Source organism: Lepisosteus oculatus, chromosome 25 (genome assembly GCF_040954835.1).
Source record: "Lepisosteus oculatus isolate fLepOcu1 chromosome 25, fLepOcu1.hap2, whole genome shotgun sequence".
Taxonomy (NCBI): domain Eukaryota; kingdom Metazoa; phylum Chordata; class Actinopteri; order Semionotiformes; family Lepisosteidae; genus Lepisosteus; species Lepisosteus oculatus.
This window is the reverse complement of record NC_090720.1, coordinates 9,738,411-9,754,520: the sequence shown is the minus strand read 5'-3', so window position 1 is coordinate 9,754,520 and position 16,110 is coordinate 9,738,411. Positions and strand designations below refer to the sequence as shown.

At 47.4% G+C, this 16,110-nt stretch overlaps 2 protein-coding genes across 8 annotated transcripts in view; one reads left to right on the top strand and one right to left on the bottom strand.

The window, feature by feature from the left end:
- tnfrsf9b (tumor necrosis factor receptor superfamily, member 9b) overlaps positions 1-11,322 on the top strand; it is a 45,592-nt gene extending 34,270 nt beyond the window's left edge. For all 5 annotated transcript variants that reach the window (XM_015337107.2, XM_069183963.1, XM_015337110.2 and 2 more), the window contains 5 exons: positions 1,395-1,529; positions 2,393-2,465; positions 3,552-3,682; positions 6,988-7,107; positions 7,231-11,322. In XM_015337107.2, the coding sequence (XP_015192593.2) occupies positions 1,395-1,529; positions 2,393-2,465; positions 3,552-3,682; positions 6,988-7,107; positions 7,231-7,343 (572 nt within the window). In that variant the 3' untranslated portion in view covers positions 7,344-11,322. The remainder of the gene's footprint in view (positions 1-1,394; positions 1,530-2,392; positions 2,466-3,551; positions 3,683-6,987; positions 7,108-7,230) is intronic.
- Positions 11,313-16,110, bottom strand: part of LOC102694327 (keratin, type I cytoskeletal 9-like) — a 46,688-nt gene continuing 41,890 nt past the window's right edge. For all 3 annotated transcript variants that reach the window (XM_069183959.1, XM_069183961.1, XM_069183960.1), the window contains one exon: positions 11,313-15,559. In XM_069183959.1, the coding sequence (XP_069040060.1) occupies positions 15,420-15,559 (140 nt within the window). In that variant the 3' untranslated portion in view covers positions 11,313-15,419. The remainder of the gene's footprint in view (positions 15,560-16,110) is intronic.

Here is a 16,110-nt window from a genome sequence, read left to right as displayed (position 1 = left end):
CTGCCAGCTCACTGGCTGAAGTGTTCCACCTGCACAGGTAGGGCCAGGCACAGAGCAGTCCCTGCCAGCTCACTGGCTGAAGTGTTCCACCTGCACAGGTAGGGCCAGGCACAGAACAGTCCCTGCCAGCTCACTGGCTGAAGTGTTCCACCTGCACAGGTAGGGCCAGGCACAGAGCAGTCCCTGCCAGTTCACTGTCTGAAGTGTTCCACCTGCACAGGTAGGGCCAGGCACAGAGCAGTCCCTGCCAGCTCACTGGCTGAAGTGTTCCACCTGCACAGGTAGGGCCAGGCACAGAGCAGTCCCTGCCAGCTCACTGGCTGAAGTGTTCCACCTGCACAGGTAGGGCCAGGCACAGAGCAGTCCCTGCCAGCTCACTGGCTGAAGTGTTCCACCTGCACAGGTAGGGCCAGACACAGAGCAGTCCCTGCCAGCTCACTGGCTGAAGTGTTCCACCTGCACAGGTAGGGCCAGGCACAGAGCAGTCCCTGCCAGCTCACTGGCTGACATCCTCCAGCTAGTCTGATAGAAAACCCTGCCTCTCCTTGTTTCAGATGTTGGGGAGATGGCCCAGCCAGAATCAGAATCAGAATCTGGGAATTCTGTTGACAAAAAAAACGTACTATAACAATAGCTCAGTTTATCACATGTTTGCAAGGTTACCTGCTTTCTGTTTTATGTATCCCAACACTACAAACCACAAAATAAGAATATCAGGAGAAACCCTGAATATATAGGCAAATGACTGAGGTCAAAGGTCTTGCATGGCAAAGTCCAGGATTGGTCAGTCCTGGTCCATGGGGAGCTACAGTCCGGTGAGCTTTATTTGTAAACTCTAAATCCGTCATTTTCAAACACTCGGAACCACTTTGTTTTCACCTGTACTGGTGAAATGTTCCATTAAGCTGCCTGGAGATCATTTGAAGTGAAAATACTAATGTGCTACAACTCCTTTAAACACAGCTGGGCCATTCCTGTCCTAAATGAACCAATAAGAAACTGATTAAATCAAAACTCATGTATTCCTAATGGATGACCTAGTTGTAACTTAAAGCACCTGCTGGAATGTGGCTCTACAGGACGAGGGGTGGCCACCCCTGACATTGACAAAGAAACTGAAGTTCAAAACTCCTAACTCCCTCTTATTATATTATTGCAGTACCTTAATAATAGTGGAATTGCCCAGGTTTCCCCCAAAAAACCTCCACACCTATGTTATAACTATCAGCTATCTGCACAAACATCTTCCTTGGACCATACATGATGCACCCATTGTAGCAGTGATGTGTTTGTGTATGCTGCCTTTGGTGCTTGGTGTTGTGCGTCACATTTTTTATCAGCTTGTATCGCATCAGAACTTCTGCGTTACATCTGCTTCTCTGTCCTGCTTCCAGGTAAACAGCAAGTGAAAGAAAACTGCACAGCAGACAAGAACACCGTGTGCACGTGTGTGGAGGGGTACCGCTGTGGAGATGAGCATTGCTCATACTGCGTCAAGGAGTGTGGGAAGGGCGAGGAGCCAGTTAAAAGTAAGGACCCACCATCCCTGTCAATGTATCCCACAAAACTATTATTATTGGTCATAATAACAAAATTGTACCTTACCCTCAGATATTATTCAGTTATAAACAGACCAACAAGAATGCTTAAAAAGTTGTGTTCTGAAAACACTGCATTTATTGCACTTGGTAACAAAGGGAAAACAAACTGTCATTACAAAATAAAAAGCATTTCATTTGCCCAGAGGGCTCTTAATGTAGTGTCCTGGAGGTCCTGAACTTGGGCCAAAAGCTTTGTAAATGTAGTCAGGAGAAAGTGGATGAAATAGCTACAGGACTCTTGGAATCCAGCAGGATTGCGATAGCTGAGAGACTAGCCTTGCAGAAGCTCTCCGGACCCTCATGTGGTCATGCTAGGTGACGTGATGACGCAGTGCCTGTCGGCCCTCGTGTCCACTCTCCGAGAGGGCAGCTGGAGACGGGCCTCGGGCCCTTCTCGAGTTGACCAGAGCAGGAAACAGAAGGGCAGTAGTAATCTAGCGCGAGGCACAGAGCCCGCGGGTCTCCTTCACAGCGCTTGTTACACAGGCTCTGCGCTCCCACTGGTTAAGGGGGGGGTCGACGCTGAGGAAAGTTTGCACAGCAAAAGGGGGGGGAGAAAAGCGTCCTCTACCCTTATCACTCTTGCACGCGTCACATCACACGAGGGCGCAGGGAAATCACGTGGTCGGGAAGGCAGGGAACCGAAAATGAGAAAAATTCCTTGATGCTTCACGGTTACTTTGCGGTGGCAGAAATGCGCTGCCAAGCTGCTCCAGACGCGGGATGAGGGCCGCTGGCTCTGTGGGGGCCGGGCCCGGGTGAGCACTTACTCTCTGTGTCTTTGTGCGCAGGGACCTGCCAGCCTTGTCCCCACGGAACCTTCAATGACCAGATGCATAGGGAGTGCAGGAAATGGTCCCAGAGGTAAGTCCCAGAGAAATGCAGTCAAGCCCCCAGTTCAGACAAGGGCACTCAGATACTAACTGGACGAGACTTGTTTCCTACCAGCATGTAGTGCCATCTAGGCAAAAGAATATACCCGCCCACCTTTAAAGACCGAATCACCTGAGCTGAGCTCCATCAGAGACCAGATGACACTGCTGCTGTACCCTTGAGGATACTGGGCTTAGATTGCTCTTGTAAAAGCCCTGCTGTATCAATGTTCCTCAGGTCATCACTGGAAACCATTACTTGTTCTCAATTTGCCTGCCTAGTAATTTACTGTAGATGTAGTAATGTACGTGGTAATGTAGACGCCTTTATCCGTAGTAAAGTGCCTATCTGGGAATGCAGGCACCTGGTGATTCAGTGCATTTAATGGTGAGAACAGGTGGAGCAAGTTACTTGGCCTTGTTGTTAAAGCTGATACCCTGTTTCTTTTTTTTTTTCAAGAAATGGCTGGATGAGATCCTTTAAGATCCATAAGATCAATTAACTGCTAACGACCAAACTGCGGTCTAGATGGGCCAAATGGCTTCTTTTCGTTTGGAACCTTTCTTACATTCTTGTGTAGAAATAAAGAAAGAAAATGAAGCTTTGGTCGGTTGAATGTGCTGTGTTGTCCATGAAGACACCAAACGGAGGCAAAAGCACAGTTAGAAAAGAGTTTACTGGAGCTGCCAGGGGCTGGGGCAGAAAGACACACCTCACAGGGCAGGCTGAACCCCGATATCCAGGACTGCCCGGGAGAGGCGCCCCTCCTCCCTACTGGCGCAGGGGTCGTGGTGCCGAGTTCGGCAATTCTGGACAGGGCGGTGTTTGGCAATTCCCGATTAAAAACCTATACGAAATTCTCTTTTTTTTCCCCTCCAAAACGTATAGTAGCAATCGGAATATCCGTTAAAGGGTAAAGGATCACGAGGAGGCTGGGAATGTTTGCTGTGGGAGGACTGCTGCACGTGCCGCTGTCCTGTGAAGTTCAGAGACTGAGATGAGAGCAGTGCTCATCTCGGCAGTAAGTGCTGTCCTTATTGGCGTGACCGATTCCTCCCTGATCTCTGGCTCTTCCAGCTGCAATAATAGCCAGGTGATTGTTCAAGAAGGCACGGACAAGACTGACATTGTGTGCGGACCCCCTCCAGTCACAGTGATGTCGACGGCCAGTCCCAGCATCATCACCCTGCCTTCAATCCCAAGACCAGGTGAGGCTCTTAGATTGCGCCAGTGTCCGAGCTTTTAAACTGGCTTCCAAACGCCTGCAGGAAATATCCGTGTGTAGGACACCATCGGTGCTTCTAACCTGCCCGCTTCAGTCAATGTTAAAAATGAACTCAGGCTTGCATGCTTGTATAAACTGCTCCCTGCCTCCTAGCCCTACGATCTATGCAGTGTTTATGAGCTATTCTGTCTGTTCAAATTTAGCTTTTTTATAGTTCTGTGTATATTTTGTAGATGCAATACCGGGATGTTACTGATTCGCCAATGGCATTTATACTCTTTCGTTCCTGTTCTGATTTCGCGAATTGCCGGTCTGTTTCCTTGGAGTTCAGGTCGGGCCTGACAGCCCTCCCAAGGGCACTGTAGCTTGTCCAATGACAAAGGGCTCCGACAGGTGACCACCTCTGAGCATCGTGTTCACATTCTCCTGCTGCAGTACAGGTGTGGAAACAAACCGAGCTGATTAAGGATCGTCCATTTCAAAGTGAGAAGGCTAAATAGGATTAAAAAAAAAAAAATTGGCCGTTGCAAATTGGAAAAGAAATCTTTTAATGGTTTGCCCTACTCACCAGGCATGAAGGAAATTGCAGGTCCTAATTCCCAGTTCCTGTCCCTTGCATGGAGAAAAATACTTGTCCTGTTCACAGACCGCTGAGGCAGACTCTAAACCAAGAGTAACCGCAGCTACAAGGAGCGTAGGGAGATCAAACAGAACCGAAAACGTGAGCGTTGCCTGACTGATATAGCATTCCCATGTGGTGTTATGTAAACGCAGATATCTAGGAACACACAAGGAGTCGCTCGGTCTTTTCATTCGTTCGGTGACTTTCACTAGAGCTGATTGCGCAGCCGTTAGGATGTTGCACTTACTGAGCAGTTTCACTCTTGCTGGAAGTCAAAAGGTTAATCTGATTGTGGTTTCTCTGGTTTTTCTTGTGGGGTTGTGGAAACTGGAAGTCTCTTGCTCTTTAATGAACCCCGGAAGGATGAGCTTGAACGGTGATGCTTTCAAGAATTCTGCAGCGCCGGTTGGGAAAGGGGAAGAGAGGGCATCAGGCCAAGTGTGAATGGGCTCAGGCTGCGCCGAGTTCCACAGACACAAAGAAGGCTCCGTTTGCTCAGACATGAACAGAATTCAGGGCAAAACCCCAGTTGTTGCAAGACACTCTTCCCAATAATTTCAGGTGTAGCAAGCTGCAAGTTACTTTATATAAGACAACACACATTCCCAGATACTTATTGCATGTCTGACTATTTTGAACTTAGTTGCAGTTAAAATAATATAATTGATTTTTTTTTTACAGCATGATTCGTATAGTCCTGCACTGTTTGTACAAGAGTCTGCAGTGTAGAGAAAATGAAACAGATCAGAATGTTAAGCAGTAGGGGGTTTGTTTCACTTGCCTGACTTATAATGTGTCCCACCTGCTTTCTACACAAAAATAAGGTGTTGTGGCCAAAGCAGTTCAGAGTGGTGGGTGATGACTGCTGTCCGGAGGTTACCGATTCAAAATTCAAGGCTGGTCCACTTTGGTGTTGTGCCATTGGACCAAGTGGCCAGCCATGACAGCTGATGCCAAAGCTGTTCGAAATTCATTGCCAGGAGGTCAGCAGTGTAGCTGCACTCACAACTTCGGTGAACTGGGCGGGTGTAAACAGGCCAGAAGCAGAATTGGATGTGGGGCTGAAGGACCGCCTTTGATCTTCAGTCCTTGCTGACTCATGGGCTGGAGTACAATTTCTCCTCATTCCTCTGTGTCATTTTCATGACTTGATGAATGACGCTTTCTCTGCTCTTTTATGTTCGCCAGTGCGGTTTCGTACAGCAGAATAACCTCACAACCTCCGATTTGCAGGATCAGATGCACACACTTGCGTAAGATCAGCCTCCCTCTGTCCTAGTTGTTTAGAAACTTGTTGGGTTTGCAGGTGGAGCTCGTTCCTGTGCAGACAGCTTCCTCACAACTTGCAAGCATTCTCTTTCCTAGAATGAGTCAGGCTACTGAAACTAGGACAGCCCAAGTCATCATTTTTCATTCTTTTAACGAGACAAATTAAGTAATATACTCACTATACTCAGCATAAAAGTCCAGGAAGAATAATGCACAAACATTGAGAGTGCAGAGGGGTGAATTTTTGTGGTGGCGACGTATACTCCTCTCTCACTATCTGGCAGCAGAACAAACAGAACGGGATATAGAATGGGAGTTCAGTTCATTTACAACCATATCCCACGCAGTGCATTACACAAGCTAGCATTTTTACAAGATTGCAGATTTTACAGTTGGATGCTTTTACATTGTGCAACTGCTGATGCAGAAAGTCTATTTTTATCACCGTCATGACTCAGCTTACAATTTAAATTAGTTTTCTGGGTTTTGAAATGCCTGGTATAAGGCTTTATCTTACAAGACTAGCCTGATACCAGACGGATTCCAGAAACTAACTCCCAACTGTGTGCACTCTTGCATTGCACAACAGAGTGGTGTTGAAAGACATTTGAGCTAAGTCAATGTGCGTGCCCTTATGTGCCCTCAATGACGGGGGTTGTTGCTGTCTGGTTTGCCCCACTTATACCCCAGGAACCTGCTTTCTCGCCAGGAAACCTCTGCCCTGGGCCGTGATCCTAGTCAGAGCCCTTTGTACAGAGATGGAGAAGCTCTTGGGTCCATGTCAGATTTGCTGTGCTGCAGGTTCTTACGGACATAAGAACTTAAGAAAGTAGAAATGAGAGGAGGCACAACTTGTGTTTTTGTCTTGTTTAGCAACCCTAGCAGGAACCTTTCAGAGGTTCTGCTTTTTTGGGTGTCCAGGCAGTTTGTTCTAGACTGCTGTGGCCCGTGTAAGGAAGTGTCTCTGTCCTGAAAGCTCCTGGTCATCATGCCCCCTCCTGTGTCCTTGGTCCTTGTGTCATTTTTCATCTAGAAAACATCCTCTTGATTAACTTGGTCAGTCGCATGAGGCTATTATTAGTCTGTTTGGAAAACCTCAAAAACTCTGCCAATTCTTGTGCTCTGTCCTAAGCAGTCTGGGCATGCAGGACTGAATTCTGTCTGTGGTATGTGTGCAGTGTGTCCCCGATTGTGTGTATGATTGTGTACGCTGTGGCAGCAGTGTGTGTGTGTGTGATATCTGTGTCATGTGTGTACGCTGTGGCAGCAGTGTGTGTGTGTGATATCTGTGTCATGTGTGTACGCTGTGGCAGCAGTGTGTGTGTGTGTGATATCTGTGTCATGTGTGTACGCTGTGGCAGCGGTGTCATGCTAAGTGTCTGTGTGTTTTATTGCAGATGGAACAGAGAGACTCGCAGCCCTGATAGCAGCCATGTGTCTGGGCCTGGGCGCCTTCATCATGGTCACCATCTGCATCCTGGCCAACCGCAGGAAAGGCAGCAAGGAGCCCCTACCAGGTGAGGCCTCTCTTTCCCGCGGCGCCGTGTCAGATCAGCGTGTCCTTCCACAGCAAGCCCCCGCCCTCCCACGGCCACCTGACCGCTGTGTAACGTGGCCTCTCTCTCGCCCTCCCGCTGCAGAGTCTTCCCAGCGTGCCGTGCGAGAGGAGGAGGACTGCTGCAGCTGCCACGGCCCCCAGCAGGAGCAGGGCAGCAGCATGGAGTCAGTGGACTCCGAGACCAAGCTGGTGTGACGGGGCGAGGCTGGCAGGGACCAAGTGAGCGAACTGGAATTTCTCCCCGCCCCCTTCCACTGTCCTTACTGGGTCGAGCTGGGCTGTGCGGCAGGGAGCAAGGTCGAGGTAGATCCGGACCAGACGTGTGTGTGCGCGTGTGTGTGCGCGTGCGTGCGTGCGTGTGTGCGTGCGTGCGTGCGTGCGTGCGTGTTTCCTCACTGATGTGGCAGGTGACCGTGTTCCAGCCACGAGTTTCACAGGTTGAGCTTGGGCTACACCATGCGCCACACCTTATGGACTTCCTCGTACCGGCTCTGTCTGGACAGCTTGTATGCAGGATTGGTGCTTCTACCTGATCCTTTCAGGTCAAGAGAATTGCTCTGTGGACAGTGGGCGGGGAGATTCAACAGGATTTCAGAATTGTTCAGCTTGTGTTCCTGTGCAGTGGGGGGTGGGGTAAGAGTTCCTGCTGGTAGTACTGAACTCCTCTAATATTTATTGCAATACTAATGTAGCCAAAAAATGTACCCTGTCTTCTTCTCCTCTCCTGGAGGGCGGCTGTGTCCACAGGTTTTCACTGCAGCTCGGCTCTTAACCAGGCATTCGACCTCATTCCTGGCCTCGGTAGAGCAGTGCAGCAGCTGCTCCTAGCTCTTCAGGAGCTGCTCATTTATAGCAAGATAGAAATCCTGCAGGACTGAACCCCAGTCCTGGAGGTGGGCAGCCCTGTTTTAGGAGTGTTACTGGGGACTTTGACTCTTGACTGGTGCTTCTTACAATTTACAGTTTAAAAGGCATAAGCAGTCAGCTACCCTGAAGCAGAGTTGCCCATAACAGATGAAACCATCTTCTTCACGTGCTGAATTTATTTAAGAAACTGCGCTGTCGTACTTTAATGTGCTTTGGACTCCCTTATTCCACATTCAAGGGCACAACATAAAGTTTTGTAAGTTCATGCATTTGCATTTGCATTTGAAACACTGTGAATTTTGACATGCCAGTACCACTCACTAAGGATTTAATCAGCCACAACCAGCAAAGATAAGCCTGATTCCAATTTTAATTACCAGCCAGTTAAATGAGAAGCAGTTTTTTTAATCATTTGTTGTATAAGGTAGACTTTCTCCTGTCCTTAGTGTAGGAACATCCGTCCTTTCTGAGAGTCCTAGCTGAGTTCCTAACCTGCATTCCAAAGGCACACGAGTCCAGAAGCTCTGTAGTTAAAGTTCAATGTACTGAATGCCTGTCCTGACCCTGACATTCTAATTATTGTTTTAAGTGGAGTAACATTTGGATAATGGCCGAGACCCCCGATGTGCTGATTAAATAGTTTTTCGACTTGATGGACCCTGTTCATCAGGGTGTGACCTGGTTACTGCCACCTCACAACTGTGAGCAGGAGGAGGAGTAGAGAAAACCACGAACAGGCGAGTTTGGGTAGAGCTGAGGGGGGGAAAAAGAAGTCTCGAGCACAGTCTTAAAACTTCGTATCACCATTTCAGATAAACCACACCTCACAGTTTTGTTGTGCATCCTGCTGAGACACTATCTCATTTCTGAGTGTGGTGATTAACACTGCAGCACCTAACTGTATTTTTATCACTTTGTCTACTACGGGGAAGGAGCTGATAAAGTATCTCTGTAGGTACTGCGAGGAAAGCATAGTCGTCCTACAAGTTTTACTGGATTGGAAATGGAGTTTCCACTTTTCTAAGTACTATAAATCAGGGTTAAGACAAAGGCGTCAAGAAATTGAAAATGTGAGCTATTAATAGAATGTGTACTATTCAGTGGTGGGTTTTTTTTAAGAGGCGGGGAATGTCTCAGTTTTGCACTGCACTGAAAAAAGGAAAGCTTGATCAGTACACTGTTTCCAGTCAGAGCTACATGTCTTGTCAATACCCTGAAGCCATCAGCCGAGCGCAGGGCTGGCTGTTGGCGCTGCCAGCCTTCCCGCTGCCCTGTCAGCTCAGCACGTGCGCAGGCAGCGCTGGGGTGGGCGGGGTAGCTGGAAACCACAAGCCGTCTCCTCAGCGCGAAGGCTTCCTGGCTCTGCGTCACATTCGCCCGTGCATTTCAGCATTCCTGAAACACGCCCTGGGGCTGGGGTTCCCCCTGAGCACGGACACGGGGCTCCGGCCATGTTCCGGAGGGGACTCCTTTCTGAGGGATGTTTTGGTGATGATTGGACGCTGAAGTGTCAGGGTGTTTAGCCACGGTTAAATGAGGGATACCTCCACTGACCGAAAGGGGCAGCTGGCTTATGATTGGAGAACCGGAACAGAAGTGCCAGGAATGGTCACCATTTCCTGCAAATCTGAGGGTTGGAATCTGGACGGGTCTGCAGGTAGTTGTGCAAGATCTACAACCGAGTGAAATGTAATGGACAGAAGCGTCGTAGTGTAATGTTTTTCCAATTACTCGTCACGGGAGCAATTCCCAACTGTAGCCGCACAGAAGCTTGACAGGGCATGACACTCATGCAGATGGCAGACAGTTACACAATGGGATTGTATTAGGACAGGCCTCTGGTTGTTCAGAACAGGTTGTTCTGTATTACCCTCCAGGTGTGGGGTTTGGGTTTCAGCCCTGTTGTACAAGCAGGAAATGACACTTTGGAATACACTTACAGTATTACAGCTCATAATGCGATTTCCCCACTTATCCTCATGTGAAACCTAATCCATCCTGAGCACAACACGTCTTAGATCTTGGACAGAGACGGGAAGAGTTTTTCCACAAGTGAATCTTAAACAAGCTGAGCATATGGAGCTTTTCAGGGCAGCTGTAACAGCCGATAGCCTCCCCTAATGAAGAATAGCGAATGCAGGGATGACGAGCTGGAGTTTCTTTCAGACATTACATCCCAAAGGATTCCAGACTGCTCCACGGGTAGGAGAGGGCCAGGAAAGTATACCCTCTGACCTGGTGCACTTAAGACTGTGGCTGTCAAGTAATATGCAGTAAAAGTGTACTTAACAGACATTCCAAGACCAGAAGACATCATGCCTGAGTGTACTTTTTTTTAAATCGAAACAATCTAGTATTTAAGACAGACAGCAGCTGAAGAGGAAATGAGTGAAAATGTCAGGCAAAATGTACTACTTTTAAAGTGATGTTGTGCAATAGTTTATTGAATTTAAGATTCACCAGAATTTCTCTGTTGTGGGGGTGTCTGGAAGCAGGGCTGTTCCTGTGGAAATTTACCACAAAGTGGAATATATTTGAGTTTTTATGTTGCAACTGTGATGTTTATACAAGTTTTGAGTTTACCTTATTTTGAGGGAAACTACTGTAAGACTTAATACAAACGGTCACTTTCAAGACAGACTTGGTGTTGCCATCACTACTTGTGAAATATTTGGTGGTATTTCATTTAGTAGTGTAGAACATATGACTGAGTTTTAGTGTATTTTTGTAAAAACAAATTGTGAACATTAACTAAACACTGGCAAAATAAACTACTGTTTGATATACGTTTAAATTTACATAAACTCTAGCCCTTGAAATAGAGTTGCATACTGAGCTACATTAAAAATACAAATGCACTTGGTTCAGGCATTTTTGATGCTTCTCAGACTACGCTAGTCTTGACAAGCTTGAAAGCACAGTTATAATTTTGTAGTTTTGTAATACATTGTGAAGTGAGATAATTTAAAAAGCTACCAGATTGTAGCTCATAAAATAAGCCACTATCTGTGGCAAAAAAATGGCACTTAGCAGGAAAATCATCCATGTTTTTGTATAAACCTATTGTATTGTGTATGTCTGTGTTGATACATGTAAATGTTTCTGCCATGATGTGTAAAATATTTTCAATCATAGCTATTATATACATTTTATAGAGCTGAGTTTTGCTACAACATGAAAGTATCAATGTCTGTTTTTGGATTCTGAATTACTTTTACTTTCAGCATATTTTTTAAAAAATATTTTTATACAAAAGAGTATTCAATTTATTTCTACAAAGGATACAAATAAACTGCATTGGTTTTTAAACCCGAGTGGGTGCATTTATTTTGGATGATGGAATTTTCTTTGAAGATGGATAGATAGGTACTGTAAGACTTTATTGATCCCGAAGGGAAACTGATGATTTCCCTTCAACCCATTAAACACCTTGGTGCTTCTGGGGAGGTCTCTACCCCTGGTCCTGAAAGCCTTGATCCAACTTAATCACCAATTTAGTTGAAGGAGTGAGATCGAGTTCATTGATTTGAGTTGCTAAGAAGTCATAAGGGAGTACCCTTCATCCCACAATGATCTGCTTTCCGTTACTTGAACAGACTGCTTGCTTAGTTACCGAACTCACAGGTCTGCCCAAGCTCTGGGACCAGGAGATCCATAAGACTGACAGGACTGGGCTCTCCAGGAGCAGGCTGGAGCCCTCTTTTTAACCCCCTTTTACACTAGCAATAAAACCGCTCATAACAGGATTATCCCACCCATCTTCTTGGGAAACCTGATCCATGCTGAATGCAGTGATTCTCAGGTGATAAGACTGAACCATAAACAAGCTCTGACCTGGTGCACTTAAAAACACAATGGCTGTTAAGGAATATACAGTATTAGTGTACACAACAGATAGTCCAAGACCAGAAGTAAGACATCCTGCCTGAATCAATCATCACTCCCCTCTCCTGGTTCTTCAGCTCAGTTTCTGTACCTCAGTTTGCATTGCTTTGGATAATCACTGCAGAGTTTAATGCAGAACCCCACTGTTTTTGTTACCTGGTGCAGCTGGAGAATGAAGAAATTCTGGCTTCTCCGAAAATTCAGACACTCATAACATCGCCAAGCCACTTGCTGCAACTGTCTTTAATTGTAATACAGAATAATACAGCGACAGCCTGACTCCAAAATAAACTGAAACAATACAAAAACAAGCAACTAAAAAAAGCAGAATAAAGCACTTGATTTAGTTTTAAATGGATTCTATAATTGCATGTTTTCACAGTTTGCCCAAAAGTTAACACAGGGTGGGCCCATTTCCGCCGTTTCCACGGAAACGGGCCAACCAAAACTGAGGCTCTCTGTCGCCCGCCCTTGTCACACAGCAGGCCGGCTGCCCTGACTTCTGAAGGCTGCACCCGCGCTCCAAAAATGAAAAATAAAAAGCAAATTCAAGCCCGATTAGTCCAATATCGTGCTTCATCTATCTGAACATACACTCAGGTCAGGGCTAAGGTTCAGAAAACATCCGCTAGGGAACACAGTGATCCACAAATATAAAAAACAAAACCAGGGAGACACTACTACTGGGCATTTCAATTCAATGAGGCATTGAAAGGGACTGAGTGAAACTCCCCTTGCCCTTTGTAGCAGGTAAATTCAGCTACTTTCCCAAAACTGTATGAAACTAGTTCCTTTCATGCTTTTCTTCTTTATCGCAACACAACACAACCCAGATCTCATGACAGGGGGAACAGTGGAGCTGTGTTTCGAAGGCCTCAGCTCATTGCCATTCAAGTGCACTTGTGCAAACGCCCCGTGACTAACTCCCGGGCACACCCCAGAGCAGCCTCACCAACACGTCCAGAGCTTGCGACGGCCTGTTAGCTGGTCTTGAGCTCATCTGATCCAATGCTTTATAGAAAGAGGAGATAGGAGATTGGAGTCTACTGCATGATGCTTTGTGGGCAAAATGGTAGGTTTTTGTTCTTCGTGAGCTAAATGAGGTGAGGCCTTTGAAATCTAACTTTAACCTTTTCCATTTACCTGTACTTCTGAGGTGGCTTGTTCCAGAGGTCTCGGTTTAGCTGGAGTTACGAGCTCTAGAAAGGTGGAAATGCGACTGCAATGGATGACAACACAGCAAAACGCATCTTTTAAACACGTTTGGATGCATAATTGACCCCCTGCAACCTGGCTGCTGCAGATCTCCACTCCACAGCCTGCTAGAGCCCCTAACTTAAAGAGGATTTCAAGTCGGGGGCTCTTCAGACTCTACACCCACTGCAAGTCAAAGCAGTTTTTAGATTAATGACAACAGTAATGGGCTATTATAAGAAACATAAAAACATAAAAATTCAACCCATACAATTCTATTACCATAGAAAAAATTAAATATTAGTGTCATCCCAAAGTAAAAAAAAAAAGCTATACTATACAGTTCAGTGACTATTTCAAAATCTCTCTAGTGCGGTCAATAACAAAGTAAAACAGTTCTTTCTACAGATAATGCCTGTTAACACTGGTAACTGGGGACATACAGCAACTGCAGAAGGTAAGGCTACAGCGTGCATTTATTAAATGTATTGCAGAGTGCTGCTGCTACATTTTCCTGAAAGGAAGAGCTTGAAGGCTGTCTATAGATGCCGTTAATGCATACCCGGACAGCTACTGTACCATTGAAGTAGCAGGTCTGTAGAATCTCCGGAGTCCAGTTCAGTCCTGTAATCCTCTTTTCTGTGGATGATGTCCAGCAGGAGATGCTGTTTCAGACAGGCAGCTGGCACGGCCCCGTGCCCTATCGGGAAACGAGCATCTGTGCTCTGCCCTCCGCCGCCGAGACGGCACCGAGCGCTCCCTTTCAGTCCCGTCTCCCCCCCACGGCCATGAAGCTCAGCCCTGGACTTCCTCGGTCAGGGCCGACTGTCCACAGAAACACTGGCCCTCGGGTGTGCGAAAGAGCCGAGAGAGGCACGGAGCGTCTCGTGCGTTCTGGCTCTGGGCTTGCACAAGGGCCACGTTCCCCGGAGATCACCAGTAAAAGCCATTCAGGACCACGGAGAAAGAGAGGAAGGTGTGTGGGGGGGGGCTCTCTCTCCCCGTTTTCAATCCTGCTTCTCAACGGGAAGGGGGCCAGCCACCAAGCAGGATCAGCCCGTGCACTGGGAAAGAGCTCTAGGAAGGGCGCGCTTTCACTCATGCTTCTTGAACTATGTCAGGGAATATCTGCAGAAAAGAAGTGAAACCGGATGGTGCTATTCACAGGGAGCTCCAAGATCAGGAGAACTGGTGGTGTAAAGGCTCCAGAACAGCCTTGTGCAATTCCAACAACCGCGGACTGAGATACATTTGCACTTTCTATTTCTAATGGCATGGTAAAACAGAATCTGTAACTGGACTGCCGATTTTACTTTTCAGTGGAGTTCTGCAGAATCCTTGACCCTCCTGGAGACTGGCGTGGTGAAGGCCACTGTACAGTCCTGGGAACAGGAAGTCACTGGTGTGCGGCGTCAGAGGCGAATTCGCAATCCCAAGCTCAAGCAAGGACAAAGGCACCGTTTAGGAGAAGACCAGTGAGTCAGTAAGGATCACTTTTTGTTTTTCTGTTGACATGTAAGATGATAACCCGTGCTTCCTTAAAGGCTCTTTTTTCCAGTCTTGGAACAACTGCACACAGGTTTGCTGTAAATGCTTTGGATCTGACTTCACCCTTGAATCGGATCTCTTTTAAAAGCCTATTTGACAGGTGATGTCTTAAATGAACAGGGCGTTATAAAAAAAAAAAGATTCCATCCCGGTACGCCAGAGGAACGATCCGATGGGAGGTTTAAGATCCAGGGGCTTGCACGGAGAGTAGCGAGAGCCCAAGCTGGGGTGATGCTCTGCCTGGGACGGATGAGCACAGACGCCCAGCAGGCTGCAGGACCCCAGACCCACAGAGGGAGCGCCACACCAATCACGACACACTTCTGATGTTCCCTCCGCCCTGGATGTGATCCCTGTCCTTCCCTTCCCACGCCTCCACACTGCACCACCTGCGGCGCCCCCAGATTGGAGGCGGCTGGTGATGAAACAGCGAGACGTCCTGCAAGACCGGAGGCCACCGGTCCAGCGCTCCCTTCCAGAGGGAGACTGAGCCATACTTACCAAGACCAGCGGTGAGTAAACATTCATTAGAAACCCCCAAACAGCTCCCTGAAAGTAAGGGTTTTAACAGCAAACCCAAGGGCTAGTCCCCCCCATCACGATCGCCTCTTAAAAATAAAAAAATAAAAAAAAACAGCTCCTTTCCGTCTCGGGTAAAAAAAAAAATCCATTCAACGTCAGGAAATCAAATGTCCTACGAAGTCTCATACTTCCTTCTCGTACTTCCGTTCAAGACAGGAATGCCAGCCTATCAGGTCCAGCCCGGTCCAGCCCGGCTCACTGCTGCTTGCAGCTCTCCTTCTTGTCTTTGGTCTTGGTGCGTGTGGCCTTGTCGCTGTGCCGCCTGGTGGGGCTGACGAAGGCGGGCTCGGAGCTGTCCTGGGGGTGGTCACAGGGGCCGCGGTGCTGGAGGGGCTCTGGAGGGGGGGAGAGGAAAGCACGTGGTTGAAGAGGGGGGCCTCCAGTGGGGAGAGAAGCTGACACTTCAGGGGAAGAGTTTGCTACGATTAAAAACAATCTGGGTAGCTCTGCAAATTCTGCAGAAAAACAAAACTCATCCAAGCCAGCCTATTGCCTTGCTATCCCTGGAGTTTTAAGGACAGATCAGGATCAACAGCTCTACTGGTAGCACAGGAAACTGCACGATCTAACCCAGAAGAAAGGAAGTCGACATGAAACATGCATTTCTGCAGTGCACACGGACAAACAATAAAAATACCGCTTAGAAGTGGGTTGCGAAAAACCCCAGGCGCCAACGAGCACACAGGTCTCAAGGAAAGACTGAATGGGCATGGCTGGTTTTGAAACAGAAGGCTGGTATCCATGGAACAGGTGAAGCCACCTAACAGTATTACATCACAGTCACGCAGCAATGCCCAGAATTGACCATGTACTCATTTTAAAAGGATTTCCACTTACAAACGGATCAAGACCATGAGGGTGGACTTTCATGTGATGGTCTCAATGG